Genomic DNA, 27,354 nt, shown 5'->3' with positions numbered 1-27,354 from the left:
CTTTTCTACCAGCTCTGAGCTGTGTGCATCCTCTGCTGATGATATCATAGCTTCTAAAGTCTGCTGCACAAGCTCGGGATATAAGAGACGACTCTCTCCAACCCTAGTCCAACAACTCGGTGATCTGCATGGTCTGCCATATAGTGCCATAAAAGGAGCCATGACGATGGTTGCCTGATAGCTGTTGTTGTACGTAAACTCAGCCAATCACAGATGCTCATCCCGACTACTCCCGAAGTCTCACACAAGCTCGAAGCATATCCTCAAGGATCCGGTTGACCCTCTCGGTCCGCCCATCGGTCTGCGGATGAAACGCAGTGCATCGCTTCAAAGCTCCTCCAAAATCGAGACGTGAACCTCGGTATCGGTCGAAATGATCGAGACCGAACGCCATACGGTCCTCACAATCTTATCGATGAATAACCTCGCAACTGGTTCGAAGGCCAAGTCGCACGAATCGTAAGAAAATGTGCCGACTTCGTCAGACGATCAACGACGACCCAGATGGCATCATGATCGTACAGTCCTCGGCATGCCCATGATAAAATCTGTCGACACGTGCTCCCACTTCCATGTCGAGACGCTCAACGGCTGTAATGGACCAGGGGTCTCTGATGATCGGCCTTGACATGCCGGCATGTGTCACACTCGGCCACAAAACCGGCGATCCGGCGCTTCATCCCTACCCAAAAATATTGTCTTCTCAATCATGATACATCTTTGTCGAGCTAGTGTGGATAGAAAACCTCGATCGATGTGCTCCGTCATAAGATCTCTGTGCAACTCAGGAATATTCGGGACACACAATCGGCCTCTAAAGCGAAGTCCACCATCGTAACCAATCGCCAATCTATTTGACTTTCGATGTTGCCTCGCTCGCTAATCCTATAATGACTCTCGTCTCCGAGCCTCGATTACCCTTGCGACAAGAGAGGGTTGAACCGACAGGCTCGATAGCTGAACGATATAAGACTGCAGACCAAACTTGAAGTCGTACTCTATTATATCCTCGAGTATCCTCCACTCCTGAATCATCATGTGTGTTACCAAGCCTCATGGTTGATGGCCGAGGGCATCCACCACCACGTTTGCCTTGTCGGGGTCTTACAAGATCAAAATCATAGTCCTTGAGGAGCTCCATCCAATGTCTCTGCCTCATGTTCAGCTCGGATCGAGAGAATAAATACTTCAAGCTCTTATGGTCGAAGAAGAGCTCGAACCTAGCCCCATAGAGATAGTGCCTCCACGCCTTCAGTGCGAAGAACTGTTGCCAGGTCCAAATCATGTGTGGGGTAGTTCAGCCCATGGACCTTGAGCCGACAGACGCGAAGCCACGGTCTCCGTGCTACATCGGGACAAAGACCCAAGCCAATACGCGAAGCATCGGTAAATACAACAAATCCATCACTCCTAGAAAGAAGAGTGAGGATAGGGGCGGACGTGAGGCAGTCCTTCGACTCCATAAATGCTTGCTACAGGCATTGCTCCAAATAAACTCGTGCCCTTCCAAGTCAACCTGATCAACGGCTGCAATACAGAGAATCCCTCAATGAAACGTCGATAGTATCCCGCCAAACCAAGGAAATTGCATATCTGAGTTTGTGGCTGGTCCCACTGACGCACCGCCTCAACCTTTAAGGGGTCCACCGCAACACCCTCCCTCGTCACCACATGATCGAGGAACTTCACCTCCTCTTGTCAAAACTCGCACTTCTCCAGCTTCGCATACGGCTGATGGGCACGAAGGGTCTGCAAAGCGATCTCCAGATGTCGCATATGGTCCTCACGGGTCCTCAAATATATCGGAATGTCGTCGATGAAGACTACAACAAACTCGATCGAGATATGGATGGAAGACCTCGTTTATCAACTACATGAACACCGCGGGTGCATTGGTCAGTCAAGGACATGACCTGAAGCTCAAAATGACCATAACGCGTCCGAAAGTCGTCTTCGGGATGTCCTCTTCTCGGACCCGAATCTAATGTAACCAGAGCACAGTTAATCTTCGAAAAGAACTGTTCACCCTACAATCGATCAAACAAATCATCTATCCTCGGGAGCGGGTACTTGTTCTTAATCGTGACCGGTTAAGCTTGCGGTAATCCATGAAGAGCCTCAACGAGCCATCCTTCTTCCGACGAAGAGTACCGGCGCTCCCCATGGCGAACTGCTCGACGGATGAATCCTAACTCTTGCACTCGTCCAACCGATGTTGCGGCTTCCTCAACTACATCGGTGTCATGCGATACGTGGCCTTTGAGATAAACGCGGTACCGAGCACAAGATCAATCTAGAACTCAACATGCCGACACGTGGTAAACCCGGAATCTCCTAGAACACGTCGGGGAAGTCACAGACAATCAACAACTGATTAATACAAGCGGCAATCGGCTTCTCAAGGGCATAGGACATCAAGCAAGACAATAGCTCTCCTCTAGGCTAGGCAACAAACTGAAATTACAGTAAGCCTGGTATGTAGAATGTGACTATCCTCACAGAACAGTCCAAGATGGCATAGTACTCGGCAAGCCAATCCATGCCCAAGATAACATCAAAATCTGACATCAGCAGCACGTACAAGTCGACGGATAAGAAAATCTCTCCTACCAATACAGGCAAGATGAATAGAAGCGGCCTAACATCGTAATCCTCCCCAAGGGCATTAATACGATCAATCCCTCTCAGCAAACTCGACGTCAATCCGACGATCGAGAAAATCCTCGGACATGAATGAGTGCGAAGCACCGAAATCAAATAATACTCGGGCGATGCATGCAGAGACGGGAGTATACCCTCAATGACTCCTCCGAGGACTACGGGTCCCTGGGCCACAAAGAACCTAGCCTAAGCCGTGCAGGGAGGTGTCTGTCTCCTCTCGTGGTCCAGGTGTTGCTCGCCTCTGCGGCGGCTCTACTCTCGTCTCTTCTTGTTGGGGACTCGGCGCGAGGTGGCTACGGTCGGCCGATGGGGTCGTTGCGCTATGGTCACCGCTACACGGAGGCTATTGTTGTCCTCCCGATCGTTGCAAATGAGGGTGGGGGCACTCATACACACAGTGCCCTGTCCCACCACATCCAAAACAAGTCCCTATAAGCGGCTACTGAGGTAGCGCTGGGGGTGCTGCTGGTGCTGCTGGTGCTCTAACAGGTGGATGGCTCCTATACCTCTGTGGTCGTCGATGCTGCTGGGAGCTACTAGAGGGGGCCTGCCTCTTTCGACCCCTCCTCTGACCTCGATCGTTCTACCCGCCGGCCCAGTCAGTCTCATAAATCTGAACCCTACACACTACCACCTGAAAGTCAGGAGCTCATGCCCAATAACACGGCCTCAAAGACCATAACACAAGCCGTTCTCGAAACGGCGGGCCTTTCGCCCCTCATCGTTAACTAAATATGGCACGAACCTCGATAGCGCCACAAACGGGCCGCGTACTATGCCACGGTCATGTCCCCTTGCACGAAAGTCTTGAACTCTAATGCTCGCTGACGACAAATGTGGTCGAGGAAGTACTACTACTCGAATCGGTCTATAAAATCCTCCCATGTCCAGACAAATCAGGCCCTGCAACACGGGTAATGGAGATCCACTAGTGCTTGGCCTCACCCTGGAGAAGAAATACGGCCAACCGAACTCGCTATTGGGTCGTACATGCCATAATATCAAAAATCTTCTCCACATCGGAGCGCCATCTCTCGGCTGCTGTCGGATCTGGCTCGCCCTGGAAATGTGGAGGATCGAGCTATCTGAACTCTCAAAGAAGGGCGCTCACATGCTTCTCCTCTGCCTGGGCTGGCGAAACAACTGTGTGTCTGCTCTGTCCCTGAAGCACAGCTGTCACAACCTGTAACATCTGCTATAACCGGAGGCACTCATAGGTATGGTCGGATCCGCACCAGTCTCTGGTGGAGGAATGACATCTTCAGCCTGAGGAGTAGGGATCTCTGGGGGTGGAACGGGAGCATCGAGTGGTGGAGCGGGAGTCGATCGGTTCACTGTCCTATGCGGCATGTCCTATATAAAAGAACAAAGGTGCCTATCAATCCTTAAAAACTTCCGAAGGCACATTAGGGGACTAAATCGGAAGGTTACGCACTTGGAACCTAACTGACCTAAACTCATACTAGATATGTGATGTTGTTCTGAGTTGTTCCTAAGTTATGCTCTAATACAAACTTCTGTCATGCTCTGAACTCAGAAACCGGGCTCACAAAATTCCTGATCGTCAAATCCGGCGCCAACAGCCTCTATAGTACCCCATTCTCATCTCCTGGCACCCATATACCAAGTTCCAATCTTGGGATCCTACAAGAAAGATTTTAAACATGATTTTGATTCAGTATAAGCATAATCATAAGCATAACCCACGAACAATAACCACATGAACACCATCACAAAATCCACTATGATAAAAAAAAACTTTGAGTATAATGCGTATGAAGGAAAATACAAGATAATGATAATAACGAAAACTCCTGAAGCTTGACTGCACGCTCCAACTGCGGCGAAGCTATGGTGCGCCCTACCATCATCTGCACACATCAATTGTGTATAAGCTTATAGAAAGCTTAGAGGGTAGTGTAAGTGTCACGCCCCAACTCGGAAACCGGACTTACAAAATTCCCGATCGCCGAATCCGGCACCGACAGCCTCCACAGAACTCCATTCTTGGCTCCCGGCATCCATTTACCAGGTTCCGATCCTGGGATCCCAAAAGGAGGATTTCTAATATCAATTTGATTTGTAATGAGCATAACCATAAGCATAACCCATGAATAATAACCATAAGGACACCATCACAAAATCCTCTATGATCAAAAACTTTTGAGTATAATGCATAAAAAAAGAGAAATACAAGATAATGCAAATAACGGGAACTCCAAAAGTTCAACCGCATGCTCCTACTGCTCCTATGCTACGGCTGCGTCCTGACGTCACCTGCACGCATCAATTGTGTATAAGCTTATAGAAAGCTTAGAGGGTGGTGTAAGTGTGTGCGCAATATAAGCGTGCTCAGAATGCATGGTCAGAATAATATGAAATCATGGTGATGAGTACATGAATGCAATCAGCCATACCAAGGCTATGCGGTGCAAGATATGAATGCTATCGGCCATAACACGGCCACGCGATGCGAGATGCAACTCAAGCATGCCAATCCTCATCATGTATCAGTACAGTTCTCATTCTGGATAATCACCGGGGTTTAGTACACTCCAAGTGGCACTGCCGCTCTCCTAGCCGCACAGTCTAAGTAAGCGTAAGAAACCTCACTATTCGCCTGGCCAATAGTCTGCTAATACTTATCCGGCATGTCGATAGCAGACCCATTCACGAGCTGGTCAAACTCAGCCTAGTATTACCCCCTACCCTAGGGTGAGTAAGGCCGCACCCCTTTCTAACAGACCACGACACAGTGGGAGATGCAGCCTCCTAGTATTCAGCCCTCGTACGCTTATATATCCACTCAGGCTTGACATTGGAGTCATCCTCTGGTACCATCGGGTTTAAGAATTTTCACCCAGGGACATCTATGGTGCCCCAATGCTTAGTAACAATATTTTCGGTATCCAATCCAGCCACCCACGATGTGTCTGTGGAGGCTATGACCCTGATGTCGCTAGGGCATACAATAATCACAATCACACAAATGCAAGTGCATGAATCACCCTACCAAACATGCAACAATCCTGCGCATACCACGCGCTCATGTGGGGCAACTCCGTCTATCAGGGAGCCCATAAACAATCTGCCCGAAGGCATATACTATGATCAGTCACTCCTCATATCAGGCATACATATGATGCGTATGATCATGAATCATGGATATATACTAAACATGCTATATGATGATGGACTCTGCTCATATATGAAGACGGGCCTAAACGGCCTACACACTACAAGTATGGGCTTATCAATGGGCCTTAGGGAGAGTGACAATGTAGACATTTAACCGACATCATCCTTACAATGTGGGCATCTAACCAACATTGCTCCCAAAGCACTGCCGCTATAAGGGTCAACACATAAATCATGGTGGATTCACGTTATAATGGGCCTCATGTACATCTCATTGGGCCTCGACCCATGGGCCTCCAATACATTAAATGGGCCTCATGTACATGGTCTTGTATATATCAAGATGGGCCCCAACGGATGGGCCAGAACTACATCAAGATGGGCCTAATCACATAGCCTTATATTCGTCAAGTGGGCCGCACCAGTGGGCCTCGAATACATCACTATGGACCCTCATATGGCAAGTGGGCCACACGTATCTCAAACGGGCCACACTCAATTATAAGTGGTGATAAGGATGCTCGCCATTAAAATTTCTAAGGGTTTAATGGTGGACATTCAAACCCACTATTTTCTATAATGTGGTCCACCTGATCCCAATTCTGCCTTATTTTTAGTCTCAAGCCTTAAAATGATCTTTTAAAAGTGGTTGGATGGCTTGGATGCAACCCATGCATTATGGTGGATCCCATAGGGATGAAAAGGATGGATGGCGTAGATGAGGTGCATACCCCATGATGGGGCCCACACTAATGGAAGGTGTGGATTGCAATACATACATCAGTGGGTCCCATGTGGGGCCCACCTTAACGTTTATTTTCCACCCAACCTGGGCCCACTGTAATGTCTATTTTCCACCCAACCTGGGCCCACTGTAATGTTTATTTTCCATTCAAACTAGGCCCACTGTACTGTTTATATGACACCCAAACTGTTCATGAGGTCACGTGGACCTGGGGTCCACAGTGATGCTTGTCTGCCATCCAAACTGTTCATAGGGTCACGTGGACCAGGGGTGGGACTAGGCCCCCCCATAATGTTTATTTGCCATGGGGCCCACGATAATGTTTACCTAACATCTAGTCCGTTGATGAGGTCACACGAACATGGATGAAGAGTAAAAAAAAATATCGTATCTGATCCAAAACTTTTACAACCCAAAAGGGTTTCAACAGCAGACGTTTAATCCAACTGTTGCCTACGATGTGGGTCACTTGAGATCCAAATACGACTAATTTTAGGGGTGGCCCATAGTTGGGAAGAGGGCCCCCTGCCAGGCCGTCCGTCTGCCAAGCGTAGGCAGCGCCTGTGTGTGCTCTGACAGCGGCAGCATCAACTGCTGCTGCATGTTTTTTTTTTTGTTTTTCTGCAGTTTTTAGTAGGTGGGGCCAGCATCAGCAAGATCCACTCCAGCCATAGGTCCCTGTGGCTCGATACAAACCTATCGAATCCAATATTAGATGGTTTTCGATGTATAGGAGCGTTAGGGAGTGTATCAATGGTAAGAACACTGTTTCCTATACCATGGCCCATCAAGAAACCAGATCAACCTTATTTTTTTGGCTCAATGCCTAAAATGATCTGAGGAAGAGGATGGATGGCCTGGATTAAGTACATGCATCAAGGTGGGGCCTACATGTGCGGCCTACCCCAAGCTTAGTACACCTCAGTTCACACTTTACTGCTAGCCACACTCCACCCACGACTGCACGTCCAGTGTCCCTGGACACCGGACAGTGTTGATACAACACATGCACCATGGTGGGTCCCACATGTACGTGGCCCACCACCATGCATACATATATATATATAGTATTAATATAAAATAAATATAATATATTATATATAGCATGTGGGACTTTCCACCATCCCAAAAATGGACGATGGATTTCGCCTAAAATGTGGTGGGCCACACCATTGATGAATGGAGTGGATTTAACATGATTTGGTGGGGCCCACTTCATTCTAGGGAGAGGAGAGAGAGAGAGAGAGAGAGAGAGAGAGAGAGAGAGAGAGAGGAGGGACCCCGCCACTATGGGCCCTCCATTGATACAACACATACATCAAGTGGGTCCCACAACAAGTGGGCCCTTAAGGTTGAAATAAACGATGGATCACCCACCTCTAGGCCTCCTCCTTGCTCCCTTAGCCTTCTATGCTCCTTGCCTTCACTTTTGATGGTGGTTGATGGGATTTTGATGGTGTGGATGAGAGATGAGAGGGTGGGCCACACTTGTGGTTTGGGAGAGAGGGAGGTTGGACGTGGGATGTTGCTTGGGAGAGATTTTTGAGAAATGAGGGAGAGAGAAGTGATGGGATGATAAGGATGGGTGATGTGGTGGTTGTAAGAAAAAGTTGATTGGAGGTATGGTTGTGGTTGAAAATGGGGTAAAAGATGGATGGTGAGGGGAGAGAGAGTTAACTTTTAAAAAGGGAGGGATGGGGCATATACTTGAGGTATAGTTGTACTTGACATTGATTGATTGATTGATTGATGGGACATGTTGTAGAGATTCTCTCGAAATTCGCAACGCGTGGCATTTCTTCAGAACGAACGCTGGCCCACATCTCCTGGCCTGGGCATCGGTTCGGTGTGCGAGTCGCGGTGTTGGAACCACGGCGACGACACGATCACTAAGGTGCAAATTTCAAGTCGAGCCAACTTTAGTATGCGGGATCCGACTTAGGATTGTGCGCAAACATCAGATACGGGTCGAGAATTGCTGGAATTCAACCAGAAGGACTGCGAAAGCTAACGAAATGGTATGGACTAGGATACGTGCCTTACAACTGTCCCCTCCAAATAAAAATTTTGTCATCAAAATTTACACAATCATCGCAAGTAAACATAACTCACAATAGAAGAGAAAATAAGGCATCGTCGTATAAAATCGGAGACAACATACAGGATACAACATACAATCAATCATCAAAGAGATGGGGATAGCGCTCTCGAATCTCAGCCTCGCGTTCCCAAGACGCCTCATCAATGGAATGGTGACCCCACTGAACCTTCACCAAGGGAATGACCTTGGTCCGGAGGACCTGCTCCTTCCGATCAATGATACGAACTGGCTGCTCAATGTAAGAAGCGTCCTCACGAACCTCCAATGGCTACCAATCAATAACAGGAACTACGTCTGACCCATACTTCCTCAACATAGAGACGTGAAAAACGTTGTGGATGCCAGACAACTGAGATGGTAAGGCAAGTTGATAGGCCACAACGCTAATGCGCCCAGTGATCTCGAAAGGTCCTATGAATCTTGGGGCAAGCTTGCCCTTCGCTCCAAATCGAACTACACCTTTCATGGGTAAGACCTTGAGATACACATGGTCCCCTAGATCAAACTCTAAGGGACGACGCCGATGATCAGTAAAACTCTTCTGCCGACTCTAAGCTGTGCGCATCATCTGCATGATGATATCGATAACCTCTGACGTCTGCTGCACAAGCTCGGGACCTAAGAGACCCCGCTCTCTGACCACGGTCCAACAACTCAGAGATCTACATGGTCTACCATACAATGCCTCAAAAGGAGCCATGACAATGGTGCCCGATAGCCATTATTGTATGCAAAATCATCCAAGTTCCAGATGCTCATCCCAGCTACCCCGAAGTCAATCACGCAGCCCGAAGCATATCTCAAGGATCTAGTTGACCATCTCGTCGCCATCGGTCTGCGGATGGTACGCGGTGCTGAGCGCAAAATAGACCCCATTGTCATTCGAAAGCTCCTCCAAAATCGAGATGTGAACCTCGGATCTCGGTCGAAACGATCAAGACTAGAACGCCATGCGCCTCATAATCTCCTCGATGAATAACCTCGCAATCATGTCCAAAGGCCAAGTCGCACGAATCGCAAGAAAATGTGCCGACTTCGTCGGACGACCACGACAACCCGGATGGCGTCATGACCACGCCGAGTCCTTAGCAAACCCATGATAAAATCGGTAGATACGTGCTCCTACTTCCACGTCGGGACACTCAACGCTGCAATAGGAGGGGGTCTCTAATGATCTGCCTTAACACGCCGGCACGTGTCACACTCGGCCTTAAAACTGGCAATCCGGCTCTTCATCCCCGCCAAAATAATGTCTCCTCATATCAAGATACATCTTCGTTCGAGCCGAGGTGGATAGAAAACCGTGATCGATGTGCCTCGGTCATAAGATCTCTGCGCAACTCAGAATATCCGGGACACACAATCGGCCTCAGCGAAGTCCACCATCGTAACCAATCTACCAGTCTGACTGCTCCATGCCGCCTCTGCTCGGTAATCTTGTAACGACTCATCTGTCCGAGCCTCGATCACCCTTGCGATAAGAGAGGGTTGAATCGACGGCCTCGATAGCTGAACGATAGAAGACCGCAAACCAAAATCAAAGTCGTACTCGCTATATCCTCGAGCATCCTCCACTTCGAATTATCATATGTGCCACTAAGCCTCGTGGCTAACGTGAGGGCATCCGCCACCACATTCGCCTTACCTAAGTGGTACTGGAGGTCAAAGTCATAGTCCTTCGAAGCTCCATCCGGTGTCTCTACCTCATGTTCAGCTCGGACTAAGAGAATAGATACTTCAAGCTCTTGTGGTCGAGAAGAGCTCAAACCTGACCCCATAGAGATAGTGTCTCCACACCTTAAGTACGAAGACAACTGCTGCAGTTCCAAATCATACGTGGGGTAGTTCACTCATGGACCTTGAGGACGAGACGCGAAGGTCAGGCTGCCGTCTGCATCAAGACAAAGACCTAAACCAATACGTGAGGCATCGATAAATACAACAAATCCATCACTCCCACAGGGAAGAGTGAGGACAAGAGCGGACGTCAGACGATCCTTCAGCTCCATAAATGCCTGCTCACATGCATCAGTCCAAACAAATCTACGCCCTTCCAAGTCAACCTGGTCAATGGGGCTGTAATACGGGAGAAGACCTCAATGAAACGCCGATAGTATCCCGCTAAACCAAGGAAACTGCGAATCTCGAACGTAGTCGTGGGCTGACCCCACTAACACACTGCTTTAACCTTCGAGGGATCTACTGCTACACCTTCCCTCATCACCACGTGACCGAGGAATCTCACCTCCTCTTGCCAGAGTTCGTACTTCTTCAGCTTCACATACAGCTGGTGGGCACGGAGGGTCTGCAAAGCGATCTCCAGATGCTGCTCATGCTCCTCACGAGTTCTCGAATATATTAGAATGTCATCGATGAATACCACAACAAACTGATCGAGATACGGACGGAAGACCTCATTCATCAACTGCATGAAGACTGCGGGTGCATTGGTCAGTCCAAAGGACATGACCTGAAACTCAAAATGACCGTAATACATCCTAAAAGCCGTCTTCAGGATGTCCTCCTCTTAAACCCGAATTTGATGATGACCAGAACGCAGGTCAATCTTTGAAAAGAATTGTGCACCTTGCAGATGATCAAATAAGTCGTCTATCCTTGGGAGCGGGTACTTATTCTTGATTGTGATTCGGTTAAGCTCGCGGTAATCCACGCAGAGCCTCAACGAACCATCCTTCTTCCTGACAAAGAGTACCAATACTCCCCAAGGCGAACTGCTCGGACAAATGAATCCCAACTCACGCAACTCGTCCAACAGACGCTGCAGGTCACGCAACTCCATCGGTTTCATACGGTACGGGGCCTTCGAGATAGGCGCGATACCAGGCATAAGATCTATCTGAAACTTAATATGACAGCGCGACGGCAATCCGGGAATCTCCTGGAACATGTCGGGAAAATCACAAACCACCGGCAACTGATCGATACATAAGGCAACGGGCTCCTCGACTGCAAAGGACATTAAACAAGACAATGGCTCTCCTCAGGGCTCTGCAATGAACTGGAATTGTGGCAAGCCGGGTATAGAGAACGTGACAGTCCTCGTGGAACAATTCAACATGGCATGGTACTCGGCAAGCTAATCCATGCCTAAGATGACGTCGAAATCTGACATCGGCAGCACAAATAGATCAGCGGGTAGAAAGATATCACCGACCAGAACGGGGCAAGATGAACAGAAATGGCCCAATACTGTGGTCTTCCCCAAGGGCATCGATATGGTCAACCCCTTGCGAGCAGACTCTATCGGTAATCCAGTCGAATGATAAAAGTCCTCGGACATGAATGACTGCGATGCACTGGAATCAAATAATACACGTGCGATACATGCGGATACGAAAATGATACCCTCAATGACTCCTCCAGATGACTGCGGATCCTGCTGAGCCGCATAAAACCTGGCCTGAGCTGGCTGGGGAGGTGCCTATCCCCTCTGAGGTCCCTGATGCTGCTGCTACCTCTGCGGCGGCCTATACTGCTGTCTCTGCTGCTGCCTAATCCGTGTCCAGATGGACGGCTGGACAAGATGCACACATCAAGTGGATGAAATCTAAATCAAACATGGGACCCACATAATGGATGGGACTGGATGTGGCACATCCATCGGTAGGAAAACCCACCATCCAGGACCTGCGGATGGTGAGGATCTCACCTCATGTCAGCTACAGCTGATATAAAGCTGTTGAGGTAAGGTGGGTCCCATGTGGGAGTGGCCCACCACAGCTTTTATTATTATAAAATATTATATTACATAATAATATATCATATATGTATATGTCTATATGCGTGTGTGTGTGGGAGAGGGTGAAGGTTAGCTTGTTAGTATACGCACTGTTAATGACCCCACTAGGGTGCCACCCCCACTAAGACCTCGAGTGTTGAAACGAGGTATCTCCGCTGGTCTACCAATTGAGCTATGGATGTGGGTGTCAGGATCTAGGGCCTGGACAGCGGATGCACTTCACAGTGGAGTCCCACTGTCCATGATGGATGGTGCGGATGAAACACAAATTAGTGGGGCCCTCTTCATCAAAACGGATAGAGAGAGAGAGACGATGATGGAGGGGCCCCGCCACCATGGCCCCTCATGATTACAACACACATCATAATGGGTCTCACCTACAAGTGGGCTCTCAAATGCAAATCAACAGTAGATCACCCACCTATCGGCCTCCTTCTTTAGCTCCTTAAACTCGTAGTCGCCTTAGCTTCGATCTCAATGGAAGATGATGAAGTTTTGATGGTTGAGATGTGAGATGCGAGGGTGGGAAAGTGGGCCACACTTAGTTTTTAGAAGAGAAAGCTTGGATGTTGGAGCTCTCATGGAATTGGAGAGTAAAGATAGAAATGAGAGAGAGAGAGATAGAAATAATTGATGAAAGGGATGGATGGAGTGGTTGTGGTAAGGAAAGGAGATGGAGAGGTAAGGTTTAGTTTGAAATTTAGAAAAAGAGGGATGGGTAAGGGAAGAGAGTGATGACTTATGTAAAAAGGAGGGATAGGTATTAGTACTTGAGGTATGAAGTTTACTTGACTTGATTGATTGATTGATTCGTGGGACATGTTGTAGAGATTCCTTGAAAATTCGCAACGCGCGGTGTTTTCCTCGAAATGAACGCAGGCCCACAACTCCTAGCCTGGGTATCAGATCGGTGGGTGAGTCGCGGCGTTGGAATCGGGGCGATGGTGCGGTCGCTAAGATATAAGTTTCGGGTCGAGCCGACGTCGGTATGCAGGACTCGGCTTAGGATCACGCGTAAACATCGGATACAGGTCGAGGGTTGCCGAAATCAGTCGATCTTCTACTTTAAGTATACTTGAAGATGGATCTTGATCTTTTACTTGAACTATCTATCTTCATGACTTGTGCTTATGCTTGCACTTTCTAACTTCATGAGTTGATCTTGAAGGTAAACTTTCCATCTTAATTCACTTGAAGGTGAACTTTCCATCACTTTGTGTGAACCATATTATAAGCTATTTTGTCCCATCAAAATTTGACAAATAAGAGTGATTTATACGTTACAACACTTACAGTTCCTCCCCTCTTTATATTCATGCCCAGCACGGCGCATTTATGGCCCACAATCAATGCCTCAGCATGAGGAACCGCAACGTCACATGCAAACGTCCCCCCTGTGGATCACGTGGCAGGCTCTCGACCTGAGAGCGATCTCGAGCACTAACCCGCAAGCAGCTGGCACGTAGCCGTTCGCCCAGCAATCAAACAACGTCGTCTCTTTTATCGAGCTAGAAACATTATCGTCACTGACTTTGCTTTGAGCCTAGTGCTCACCACCTTCCCATTATTTGTGATGATAAAGAAGCAATTCGTCCCATCGACCTCCGGATCTGCTCAACAGTAAAATTTCACCCAACCTCGAGCTTGTTCCCAACTTTAGCCCGACCTGGCCAAGATCAATATACTTATCAAGTCCACTATGCGAACTAGAAAGTAGGGGGCTTACAGTTATTAGAAAAATGGACCAACCAACTAATACAGGCCATCTTAACACTTCAAACAGTAGCAGGCGTGACCCAATGGTCTGACCCTCATCACCCGGACCAAGTGTAGAGAAAGGTCGAGCTCGACCTCTCAATACAAGGTTAGAATAATCGTTGATCGGCCATGCTCTGAAAGAAACAAACTACTCACCTAAGATCGACACATCCTAGGTCGGCAAGACCCGCGCTCTGTTGGATCTGACCTGACCTCAATCACGTGAACTAGGTCGGCTTACCTCAGGCACGTCCCAGGTTGGCAAGACCTGCCCTCCATGGGATCCGACCTAACCTCAATCTTGTTTGTCTGCGATCTCAGCCGAAGATCTAAGAGAGCGATTCCAATACGGGTCTACCTAGGATTCTAGCCAAGGATCCATAGAGATCCTCCCACCAAGCAAGGAGTCTGAATTCTATTATGATCTGTCCCTACCAAAATAAGGAGATGCCCTCTATGCCACCGCCTCTCCCCATGTATAAATAAGAGTGCCCTTGATAGTGAAAGGTACACATAATCTCTAACCCAAAGATCTCCATTCGACTAAGACCCAGATTCCATACCTGACTTAGGCATCGAAGGGTCCCCTGTACAAGCCAGGGTCCTCCTTGCCTATTCTTTATGCACGTTCGTGGGTCCAGGGACGGCTAACCAAATTTCTGCATCAACAATTCTAACCATGTGATTTATGAGTGGTAAATAACATAAGGTGCTAAGAAATTATTAGAGTTAACTGGCTCTTCTGTCACACCACCTTGATGTAATTCCAAGCCCACAACAAACCCAAATCAACCCTACGTATTAGAAATCTAGATTTAATACCTTCATTAATCTACGTGCTTTGTGGAATCACGTTTAACAATGATAAAACAATCAAAATAACTACAATAACCAAAATAATCAAGCAAGCAAACACACAACATACCAATTTTATATGGAAAACCCTTGCGGGAAAAAACCATGACATAAAGCGATAGAGATCTCCACTATAATCAAAACCTTAGAGTTTCACCATTCACTTTCTTTGATTACAGTTTCAACTTAATCTCCCCTTACGATGCACACCTAAGAAAACCCTAACCCCTTGTAAAAATTCCTTCCCAAGCCCTTATAAGTGTAGAGAGCCCTCTCACCTTGCAAAACCCTTGCCACAGAGAAAAAACACTTGTAATTGGAGAGAAACCCTCATCTCAAAGAGAAAACCCCCGTTTCTTTCTCACCAAGCCCTAATCGCAATTAGGCATAAATACTCTGATTTCTGCAAAACTGCATAATCAATCAAACCGACCACACCATCGGTCAAACTAACAACTCACTATCGGTCGAACCGACACAACGCTGCTTTCTGACTAAGAAATCCATCTCACACGTTGTCAGTTGGACTGACAGTGCCCTGACCTAGCTCTTAAAACATGCAAAATCCAAGGCTTCCACATAACAATCACCACCCTGATTTGTATTTTGTCAAGTCACCTTGAAGATCTCTCATACTCGCCTCCACTTTGAGCATAAACTGCTCATGCATCCTCCACCTGGAATGTAGCTCCATCCGTACCCCATATGCAAGAGTGCCCAATCTCATTAATGGCTAGTAAGATTGATCAAGCCAAACAATACTTGAATTTCTTTGTAGTTACTGGATTCATCAACATAACAGCGGCATTCTCATTCTGTGAATCTTCTAAAATTAAATGTCTCCTGAAGCAACGAGTTCTCATATCTTATAGAACCTCACGTCGATGTGCTTGATACTTGCATGATACACCTGATTTACCGCTAAATAGATAATGCTCTAACTATCACAGTGTAATCAAATCAGCTCCTGCTTCAACCTTAGTTTTCTAATTAAACCCTTCAACCATAATGCCTCCTTTGACACCTCTGTCGTAACCATATATTCTGCCTCAGTTATAAACAATATTATAGTAGATTGTAGCATAGATATCTAATATATCATTCTACCTATTAATATGAAAACATATCTCATAGTGGACCTCCTGTTGTTTAGATCTCCTATATAATCTAAATCCATGTAGCCTACAACTCCACTTAAAGTTCCATGCCCCCTAAACATGATCCTATTCTTTACCTGGTTCCCCATATATCTGTTAACCACACTAACTGCATGTGAGATATTTAGCCTTGTGCAAACCATCGCATACATGAGATTTCCCATTGGACTCACATATGGCACCTGTGACATGTCTGAAATATCCTTTTTTGTGCTTGGACATAACGTGGCTAACAACTTGAAGTGACATGCTAGAAACAAACTAACTAGCTTAGCACTTTCCATATGGAACCTCTCAGCACCTTCTGCACATACCCTTCTGAGACAACCACAACTTTTCAAACTTTCTTGTGAATCTTCATGCCTTAAATCTTCTTCGTAGCATATAGATCCTTCATATCAAACTCATTACTTAACAAAGATTTAAGTAAGAGTATCTCCTTCTTGTCCTTCACAACAATCAGAATGTTTCTGAATACCCACTTTCACCCTATAACCCTTTGACCTTATGAAAGTTTCACTAACTCCCATGTCCGATTCTTATATAAAGATTCCATATCCTCTGCCATGGCCGACATCCACTTATCGCCATCCTTTCTAGACTTATTCTCTTGAAAGGTGGAGGGATCTTCACTCACTATGAAAAATGCAAATGAAGAATGTCCTTGAACCCATATTGAATCGAGGCTCTAATGGTTCGTTTCTCCCTATTCCCGCCTAGACTCTCTTGGGTATCCTATTAATTATTTTGGTCAATATCTTACTCTTGCTTAATTTCACCTTCAGTAACTGGCTTAAATAGCTCCACCTGCACCAAAAATTTCTCTACATCATCATGTGTTTCCAAGTTTCCTATAGTATCCTTGTTAGTCTTCAATATTGATGCATCATCGAAGATGACATCTTTGCTAATGACCACATTCTGTGAAACTATATCCCAAGGCTTGTAGCCTTAATACATTTCTCATACCCGATAAAAATACGCTTTTTAGATTTGGAATCCAATCTCATCAATTTTTAACTCTACACGTGGACATATGTTGGATACCCGAAGTTCCTCAACCCTTAGTAATTAACATTCTTATCTGTCTAGACTTCCTTTACAACTTTGAAGTCTAATATTGTAAATTGTGACCAATTCATAATAAATCATGTCATGTTAACTGCTTCTACCCAAAAGCTTTTACGCAACTCTGCACACAACCACATGCTTCTTGCCCTCTCCAATAGAGTTTTGTTCATTCTCTTTACCACCCTTTTTTATTGTGGGGTCCCTAGAGTTGAGAAGTAACTTGTAATGCCATTTTCTTACAAAATTCCATGAATCCTACCTCTCTATATTTTGTACAATTATCTTACCTAAGACACTTAACCAGTCTCCCAGTTTTCTTCTCTACTTTCGCATTTCATTCATTAAACTTGGCAAACACCTCAAACTTGTGCTTTAAGAAGTAGACCCAAACCTTCTTCAAGTAATCGTATATAAAGCTCTCGAAGTATCGTGCTCCTCCATTAAACAGTACTGTCACTAGCCCCCATACATCAGAATGTATGTAATCGAGCACCCCGTTACTAGTTGTAGACACCCCACCTCAGGCTGACAAGTTGATAAAGTTTTGAAGGAATGGAAGGACCACCACACCTTAATCCTAAACCCTAACCCTAGAAGCCTAAACAAGTAGAACCCCAATCCCAACCGAATCCTTATCCTAAACCCTAACCCTAGAAGCCTAAACCCTAAGAAACCTAGTCCTAAACCCTAAAGTCAGCCCATCTAACCCAGTCAACTCATTCATCATTTTAAACCCGCAAGTATACGAATCAGATGTAGATATGGTACGTATTACGAGATCGTTCCCACGAGGACTGGTTGTCACAATTCAAAATTAAAGACTCTTCTTAACTAATCCAACAAATATTTGAGCTAATAATTGAGTAAACTAAACAAAAATTAATGGAAAAATAACCAAGAGCAATAAGAAAAATTCAATCAAGGAGAAGACTAGGGCTTTCGTATCCACCTTTAATTATCATAATCCTTGTTCTACCTGTTGATTCTCCCTAATTCAGATTGATATCAAAAATAAATAAAGCGCACTCTATATCCTTGGTCGGGCACACAGAATGTATAATTCCTTAAAGCATATGCATCACATCTTTCCATCCATGGTCAGGCATGGAGAGATGTAGATTCCTGTTTCTTCCTCTATAGGAACCTATTCATGGTCAGACACAAGCACCTAGAATAATATTCCAAACAACATCCATAACTAGACTTTGGTTGAGCTCTTAGCATAGAGAAGTACGGAAATTCCAGTCAAGTACACCAGAGAAAGAAACAAATCAATCAAGTTAAGATTAAATCAACAAACAAGGATCATTCAAGTTGGAGGCTTCATCTCAGCCCTAGCTAAAAGATTAGCAATCTATGAATTCAAATAAAAAGTAAGAAAAATAACAATGATGAAATGAAAACATCCTTCTAAACTCTTTCTTCTCTTTTCTTCTCTTTCTCTTCTCTGGATCTGTTCCCTGGCTCCCCTCCCTTCTTGTCTACGTTTTGCATCTCTTCTTATAGCTGCTGGAGTGGCTGGAATGGAGAAAATCGATCTTTTTTTCTCAAACGACCCTTCTTTCCTCTTTCTTATAGTAGTGTAGGCGGTGGAGAGACGTGCTGGAGAATAGAAACTGATGGAGGAATGGGCAGCTATCTACGCAGCAACAGCGGAAGGTCTTCCGCAACCGCGTGCGAAAGGTTTCCATTTCTGTTTGAAATGAGTTTCCGAGATGGTACATGTTCCGAATTTGATTTGGACACCTAGGATACGGTATTGGCCTCCTGAAGAATCTTCTGAACGGTCTGGATCATGCATCTGATGGTCATTGAGATCACGGAACAGCCCGCAAGTCGGTCTGCGTGCGGATGCGAAAACAGGGATTGCACTGTTAGCGCTGCGACGTTGGTGGGGCCCATTCTCCCGTTATTTTGGTAAATCCAATCCGTCCATTGGATGCAGGACGGAATTTCGATCGAGAATGAACTGTTTTCACTGTCTGCTGATGTGGTCCACGTGATTTTGCTTCTTGCCATCCATTCTGCTTTTGAACGGTTGAAAACCTATCTCTACTGCCATCTGAAATACCGCCACCTAGGCGATGGTAATATGGGCCATTATGGTCTAATAGACGGTCCAGATTGGACGTACAAATCGTGATGGTGGCCCACAACAGGGGACCGTAAGCCCCTGTTTCTGTTTTTGCGAAGCCGGAAATAGCAGTTTCCTTTTTTCAAAATTTTGTCGGTCAGCGCCTGCTGACCGACCTTGATTGTATGGATGCACTGCTGGTGTGTGTCCGCACTGTGTGCATGCAGTGCACATGTGAGGTCCATCATGATGTATGCACCAAATCTCCTCCATCCATATGGTTCTCCATATAATTTAAAGCGTTGATACCAAAGATGAGCCATATCCAGGGACCAGGTGGGCCCCACTTAAGGAATAAAAGGGCTGATCTGGCCGTTGGGCCACTTCCCGAGATATGAAATGGTTGAAATTTTATGTGTACGGTTTTTTTATGCCCCACATCCCATGTATGAAGTTTTGAGTCAGTCGAATGGCGGAAACCATGTGATCTTGCATTCTGGACCATTTTCGGGCCTTTTTAATGTGAACGGCTTGATTTCCTCGGGTCCCTGGCATGTAAATTCTTCAGTCTTAGTTCTCTGGAGTGTGTCCCTTACTCTGGTGACTTCGGAGTGTCAAATTCATGCTTGTAGTACTCTTTTTCCATCAACGCTCCTGATTTCATCCTGCAACAAAAATATAATTAAAATATTCCATTAAGCATTATCATGTACGTAAAATCATGCAATAATTAGGGTCTGATAGTCCTAAACCCTAAAGTCAGCCCATCCAACCCAGTCAACTCATTCATCCCTACCAGCCTAACCCTAAACCCTAGGAACCCAAAAATCCTAGAGCCTTGAGTCAACTCGGCGAGTCAACTCACCTAGTCAGCCAACCCAAGCCCATAACCTAGTCAACTCACCTAGTCAAGCCCAAAACTAAGCTTGGACCCAAGCCTGATACTAAGCCCAATCAAAGAAATGGTCAAAACTCGAAAGCAACAACCCTCACAGTAAAGCCTCCACACACTTGGAGGATGTTGCTTGCCAAAGAAGGGAGTCCAACTGGGGACCGGCAGTAGCCTAGTTACCGTTGACCACATGGCACTCTCTCTCTTTCGGGCAGTATCCCTCAAGCATGTGGGTTGCTCCTTTTCAAGCCTTAAGTGTGCGGCTGAGGTGTATTTACTCTATGCCAATCTCCTTACCTAAAATTACTATTTTACCAAGTCATTTAACCCATGAGATGATGCCATGTGAAAATCTCCAATCACAGCCATTCAACCTTATTTTGCCCTTAGGATCACTAAGAATTACAAGAAAATTAGGTTGGGATACTATAAATAGCCCATTTCGCTTCTCATTTAAAACATCCCATCTCATTTTAAGAGATCCCTTTCCATCCTTGAGAATATACTCTCATCTCTAGCCTTAGTCATTCCTCCACAAAGAAGAGTGAGAGAGCCTAGCTCTGGCCTAGCTTAGCTTAGCCAGAGCCCTAGCCTCCTAAGCCACCCAAGTTCAAATCTGAACCACTCAATCTAACCTTGCAACACTATCATTCATCCAATAATTCAAGCATCTATCTATTTCATCAAATTAGCGTATTAGCATCGTGCAACATTCATTCCCCTCTCAACCCCCTTTCTCCTCATATATGTCAGCATTATAGTGCATTTGCATCGTTTTCATCATATCTAACTAGTGGGTGTATGCTTTGTGGCTTGCCAATATAATCGGATGTTACACATCAAAAACCTTACCCAGTTAGCCATCATTTAGCATATACATTTCACTCCATCAGTTTTCACTGTATCTGACTGGCTCGTGTATGCTCTAAGACCTTCCGATATAATCGCAGCGGGTCCACTAGAAACCATAGCCTGTATTACATTCTTTGCATCGCATTACATTTACAGCTTGCGAGAACAACTTGTATTCTTTAAAAATTAGTCAGATCTTGTGAAGTAAAGACCATATGTTTGTACGGGCAGAGTGGGTGCCTAACACCTTCTCTCTCTATAACCTCAATCCCTTACTTGGAATCTCTGGAACGTAAACTCATGAGTCATCTTAGGGTTAAGAATCATCGAGTTCTCAATCTTAAGCATTTCTACAGGCTCTAACCGATTATGGAATCGTAATAATTGGTTAGTGGTGACTCTGGTCAAATATCACATCTTTACCCCTTTTATAAAAGCCCTCGAGCGAGGCAACCAATGGACAACAAGAGAGTACATTTCCTGTACCCTCGGGATATCACGCCCTCCTTCACTCCTCTAGCATCCACACTAATATGTGTAAAAAAAAACTTGAACCTTACCCTACATAGCTTCCCATAAATGCAATACTAACAAAAATCTACCTTACTCGCCTTAACTCCATTCAATAGTTTTTGTTTATGTAGTTCTATCATGCTTCTCTCACTCATTTGCCCTAGCTGCATATGGCACAGATTAGTATCATTTGTGCCAAATTCTGTGGGTAAGGCGGTAACAACCTGACCTATAACTATGCTCCTAACTAACTTGTACAGATTTCCCATCTTATGTCCCTTCATGAACACCATTACACTTATGGTGACTTTAATTACACTACTAGATGCGAGGAACATGCATCCATTCGTATCTAAAACCCCTAAGGATATCAAAATTTTCTCAAATCCAGTACATACCTGATATCACTTAAAGTCCGTATAACTCCATCAAACATCCTTACCTTGATGGTCCCTATTTCGATGGCCTTTTTTGATGCATCATTCCCCATCAGAACAATCTCACCATCATAGGACTTGTAAGAATCAAAAAAAGTCCTATCTGGGCACATATGATACAAACATCTTGAATCGAGTATCCAAGTATCTAAAAGATGACAAGTCCTAGCATTCGCCCATGTTCCTTTTACCTTTTTTTTTTTAGGTCAGCATTCCTTTTCTGGTAGTCTCTCTTAAAGTACCCCTTTATGTCATAGTAAAAGCATCTATCTTTAGCCTTTTATTTTGGTCTAGACTTCTTTTTCCTGTCAGATTGAGATCGCTCCATGGATCTCCCATGTCCTTATCCCCCTTTTATAACTATTCATTTCTTCTTGAGAGTCCTCATCGCTTGACTTCTTCCTCATCTCGTTAAAAATGAAAGTCGCAGTAATTTCTACCAGCTTCACTATATTTTTTCCATAAAACATAATAGTGACAAAATGGTCGTATGATGTGGGAAGTAATGCTAAAAGTAGCATCGCTTTATCTTCATCCTCAATTGTCACTCCAAGTCTTAACAACTCGCTATATACCTTCATAAGTGAGTTCATGTGCTCTAGGATATCAGATCTTTTAGCCGTAACCTGAAAGTTATTTCTTCAAGAACAACCTATTAGTGAGGGACTTCGTCACATATGAGTCTTTTATTTTCTTCCAAATCTCTAGGGATGATTCCTCATCCAGAACGTTATACATAACTTCATCTAATGGATATAGACGGATGGTGCTCATAGCATTCTCCCTAAGTTTGCTCTAGTCATTATCAAACAAATTTTCTAATTTAGTCTCCAACAACGCCTTACTCAACCCTTGTGATACTAGAATATCTTTAACCTTCCGCTGCCATAAACTAAAATTATTCTTCCCATCGAATTTCTAAATATTGAATCTCGACCCTAATATCTTCCTTGAATCCTAGAATGTCCTCAACCTGATTCCCTGATACCACTCGGTTGGAGTTAACTTGCTTTTCTCTCACACCACCTTGATGTAATTCCAAGCCTACAACAAACCCAAATCAACATAGGTATTATAAATTTGTATCTAATACCACTGTTAATACATGCACTTTGCGAAAACACATTTAACAAAGATAAAATAATTAAAATAACTAGAATAACCAAAACAATCAAGCAAGCAACACAAAACAAATCAATTTTATGTGAAAAACTCCTATGAGAAAAAAAAAAACCACAATATAATGCGATCGAGATCTCCACTATAATCAAAACCTTATAGTCAACACCACTCGCCTTCTTCAATTGTAGAATCAACCTGATCTCCCCTTATGATGTGCACCTAAGAAAGCTCTAGATCCTTGAAAAAATCTCTTCCCAGGGGCTCTTACAAGTGTAGAGAACCCTCTTACATCGCAAAACCCTTACCCTTAGAGAGAAACAGTTGTAATTAGAGAGAAACCCTCGTCTAAGAAAGAAAACCCTCTCTAAGAGAAAACTCTCGTTTCTTTCTCACCAAGCTCTAGTTGCAATTATACTTAAATTCTCATATTTCTGCAGAACTGCGTAACTAAACCAAAGCCCAACGATCAGACCGGCAACTCACTGTTGGTCGGACTGACACAACACGTTGTCGGTAGGACCAACAATTCACTAATCTAGCTCCCAGAACATGCATAATCCAAGGCATCCTCACAACACAAATTGGACCCATTCAAGGGGTTTTGATCATCCAATCGATGTGATTCTTGCACAATTGTTTGCTTCTAATTGTACAAATGGATGAATGGTTAAGAGAACACTTAACGTGAGATTTAAAACTTTGGAAAAATCTCATATACACATATTATTTATTATTTATATACAATCACGTTCCGATAGGATTCATGTATGGGGTGGGGTATACCCACACCCGGCACATTTATTAATTAAGATAAATAAAAAATAAAAAAAATCTAGACCCACATGGACGCCCATTAATCTACACCAATACTCTAAGGACGGACGAATTAAGTGAGTCATAAATGAGTCAGATGTGACTCGTCTTAGTCGACTGAGCCTCCGTCAACTTCAATTCAATTTCGCATTATTAGTCGGGATTAAGAGTGGAGTGTGACTCGGTAACTAGGCCCAACTCACTGAGTCACACCGAGTCAACCAAATTCACATGGTTAAGCTTCTTTTTTTTTTCAAATAATTTACAGAATATCTCGAGTGTCTTGAAGCGTTTTGGCAGCAACATTATCTTCTTCAACGGCTTAAGGGACCCTTGGAGCGGTGGAGGGTATGAATCAACGACTCTCATCACAGCTGTCCAGTGGTTTTTAATATGAGCACATATGAATATAGAAATACCATGGGGAATTTGGAGTGGATGGTTTGAAGAGGCCATTCATTGTGCAAGTGCGAAACCCAGCAGTCGTGTGCGAGATCAAGGCCATTCATTGTGCAAGTGCAAAATTATCCACGTTCTATGTTTTTGCACACGTGTGGTCAGCTTGATGAGCGGCCGAGGTTAAGGAATTTTGTTGGGGCGCACGCCTGATAAATGGCTGGGATCTCTCACACGTTTACCAAGCACATTTTCTCATTTAAACATCTTTTATACACTAGCAATTATAGGATCCTCATTTGCCAGTTTGTAGATTCAACGCCCATGCATAGTTAGGGGATCCCAACCGTTGATCTGAAGGGACCCCATTAGCGTGAGTGATGCCTTGATAAGGTCCCATATTAAATGATTACAGCCCTCAAATCAGTGGCCTAAGAGAACGGTTAGGACAAAAATGAAGAAGGTCTAAAATAACAGCCATAGATTGGATGGATGGATATAATCATCCGACCTGAAAATTTTTCCAACCGTCCTCTAACCACTGTGGGGTGAATCATATCAAAGGTCTAGATCACGGAACCATGGGCCCCTCTCTCACAAATGTATACAGATAATACTCTCACCTCTACTTGGCAGGGTATTGAAAAGCATATCAAAGAGCGTCGTGGCCATAGTTGCAAGAGAAGGTTAGTAAATCTACGGTCTCTATTCTCTATAGTCGAAGCGAGCCATCTGGGGCCGACTGAAGCATGTTGAATACATCCCAGATCGGATTGTAAGCCCACTCCAACCCAGACTATAGCTAGGCCTAGCCGAGTCCGTTATCCAAATGCTCCGCCCACCAGTCCTAAATTAGGATGTGGTGAGCCCCAATTAGGGCCCATTGATTACAGGGACCCAAAACTCGATTGGAGTCAATCCATGGGCCTCTTGCTAAGCCCGAACGGCTGGTATCGCACACGTCTGAAGTTAGTGGTTCGTTTCACGCACTTTGATAGGTGATATGGTTAGCCCATCTGACCTACTGGGACAATATGTGGGGCCCACTACTACTGCCAGTGTGGGCCGTGCAAAATGCGAGTCGGGACTTAGGCCGAAAACTGGGATTCCTGGACGCACTACACGGTGGAGATTGGTGTCCCATCAACTCATAGTGCACACTACACACACAAGATTTCTCCAATCCTTAGATATTAATTAAGAACCATATTTTCCTAATAGGCGGTGATTATTTGCAGGGGCCCACCATGTGGACCTGAGATTCTCGAGCGAAGAAGATCCTGAGTGGCTTCAACGTGTGAGGAGGAAAGAGATCAAGATCATAACAAGGTGGCTGAAGCAATATTATAATGACATGGCCAATCTCTAGATTCTACCTTCTGTTACATGCATCTCCCCACACATGCCAACCTGGCAAGCGTCTGACATTTGAGACACTCATCAGGTGGGACAAACCATGTGAAAAAAAGAAAAAAATCAGGCCGTCAACTTGTTAGGTATGCCGCACATGTGCCAAAATTCATGAATGGTCCACATTCAAGGTAACTGTACTACCCACCTGATTAATGGGCCATCTTGATTGTTTGACCATGTCATCTACAATAGTTACCCTTCTTGTTGGATAGCCCGGATGACACATACGCAGAAGGTTGGCGTGTTGGTAGATTGCAAATTCCCCATCTAATTGGTGGATCATTTCTATCATAAATGGAATGAGTAAAGTTACAAATTATTCCGTCAAAATAATAGATGGCAACATCAGTGACATTTATTAGTCCACTATAGAAGTAGATTACTGTAAAGCCATCTGTCCGCTGCATATGTGGCATAGTGATGTATTTAATCAGAACCGTTCATCTAGTTTTGGTGCAATGTTGATGGGATTTTTTTATTCAAAATATACATCCATTGGATTATCAGTGGCCTTATAAGCAACACTAGTTGCCAATAGACCACATGCAACAAATCCAGATCCTAACGTTTTAAGCCTCACGCATTAAGGCTCTAATACTAAGCCTAAGGGCCTGTTTGGATACAACCAAATAAATTATATTTAAATTTATTTTAATTCATTAAATTACTTTTTATACTTAAGTTAGCTTAAGTATTACACCCATATCCATACCTCAAGTGGTTGATTGAGTGAAAGTTACCTCGTTCGATGCTGAGTTCTTGGCATCGATTACCTAGTGGGGGTGGCTAACAGTGAAGTGTGATATGATCGTAGGTGTACTAACAAGCTAACAAAAAACAAATAAAATTTAGCTTAAGCATTATGATAAAAGTAACTTAATATTACAAGCTATTTATTTAAGTAAATTTTTTTCTTTTTTGACGTAATCAGTCACACTCCTTTGCTAAAGGTGGCCCCATGTGATGGACTGTCCACGTCAATAGTCAGGGCTCGTATGATATACAGTCACATCAAAGGTGGCCCCAACATGATAGATGGTCCACATTAAAGGTCCCTTCCTAATGATAAATAGCCCACATCCAATACTAACTAGTATAATGTACAACTTACTTTAAAGGTGAGGCTTACACAATTGGATGGTCCACATCAGGCTCTATATTATGGGTAGTGGGCATTGAAGCAGGCCCTACATGATGGATGGCCCACATTGAGGTTGGCCCCAAATGATGGAAGGTCCGCATTGAAAGTTGGCCCTTAAAGATGAATGGCTTACATTGAAGGTGGGTCCCACATGATGGACAATCCACATTAAAGGTGAGGCCCACATGATGGACAATCCACATTGTAGGTGGGGCCCACATGATGGACAATCGACATTAAGGGTGGGCTTCCTAGGATGGATGACCCACATTAAGGTGAGCCCCACATGATGGACAGTCCATGTCACGTTCTGAAAATTGGCACCCGAGTACATAAACTCCGATATCGAGTTTTTAGGTGTGAACTTAATAAAAATATGTATGTTCTCATTTAGATTCATATTCATTCTATACACAAATAATCAGAGTAACACATTTCAGTTTAGCGGAACTAAA

At 44.7% G+C, this 27,354-nt stretch overlaps 1 protein-coding gene across 1 annotated transcript in view; it reads left to right on the top strand.

The window, feature by feature from the left end:
* Positions 1-26,205, top strand: part of LOC131235321 (uncharacterized) — a 160,545-nt gene extending 134,340 nt beyond the window's left edge. The window contains exons 8-10 of the mRNA XM_058232460.1: positions 24,218-24,297; positions 24,982-25,031; positions 25,584-26,205. Coding sequence (XP_058088443.1) covers positions 24,218-24,297; positions 24,982-25,031; positions 25,584-25,714 — 261 coding nt within the window. The 3' untranslated portion in view covers positions 25,715-26,205. The remainder of the gene's footprint in view (positions 1-24,217; positions 24,298-24,981; positions 25,032-25,583) is intronic.
* Positions 26,206-27,354: the final 1,149 nt, after the last annotated feature.

Source organism: Magnolia sinica, chromosome 19 (genome assembly GCF_029962835.1).
Source record: "Magnolia sinica isolate HGM2019 chromosome 19, MsV1, whole genome shotgun sequence".
NCBI classification, from domain to species: Eukaryota; Viridiplantae; Streptophyta; class Magnoliopsida; order Magnoliales; family Magnoliaceae; genus Magnolia; species Magnolia sinica.
Note: the sequence above shows the minus strand (reverse complement) of the source record. Positions and strands in the feature narration are given on the sequence as shown.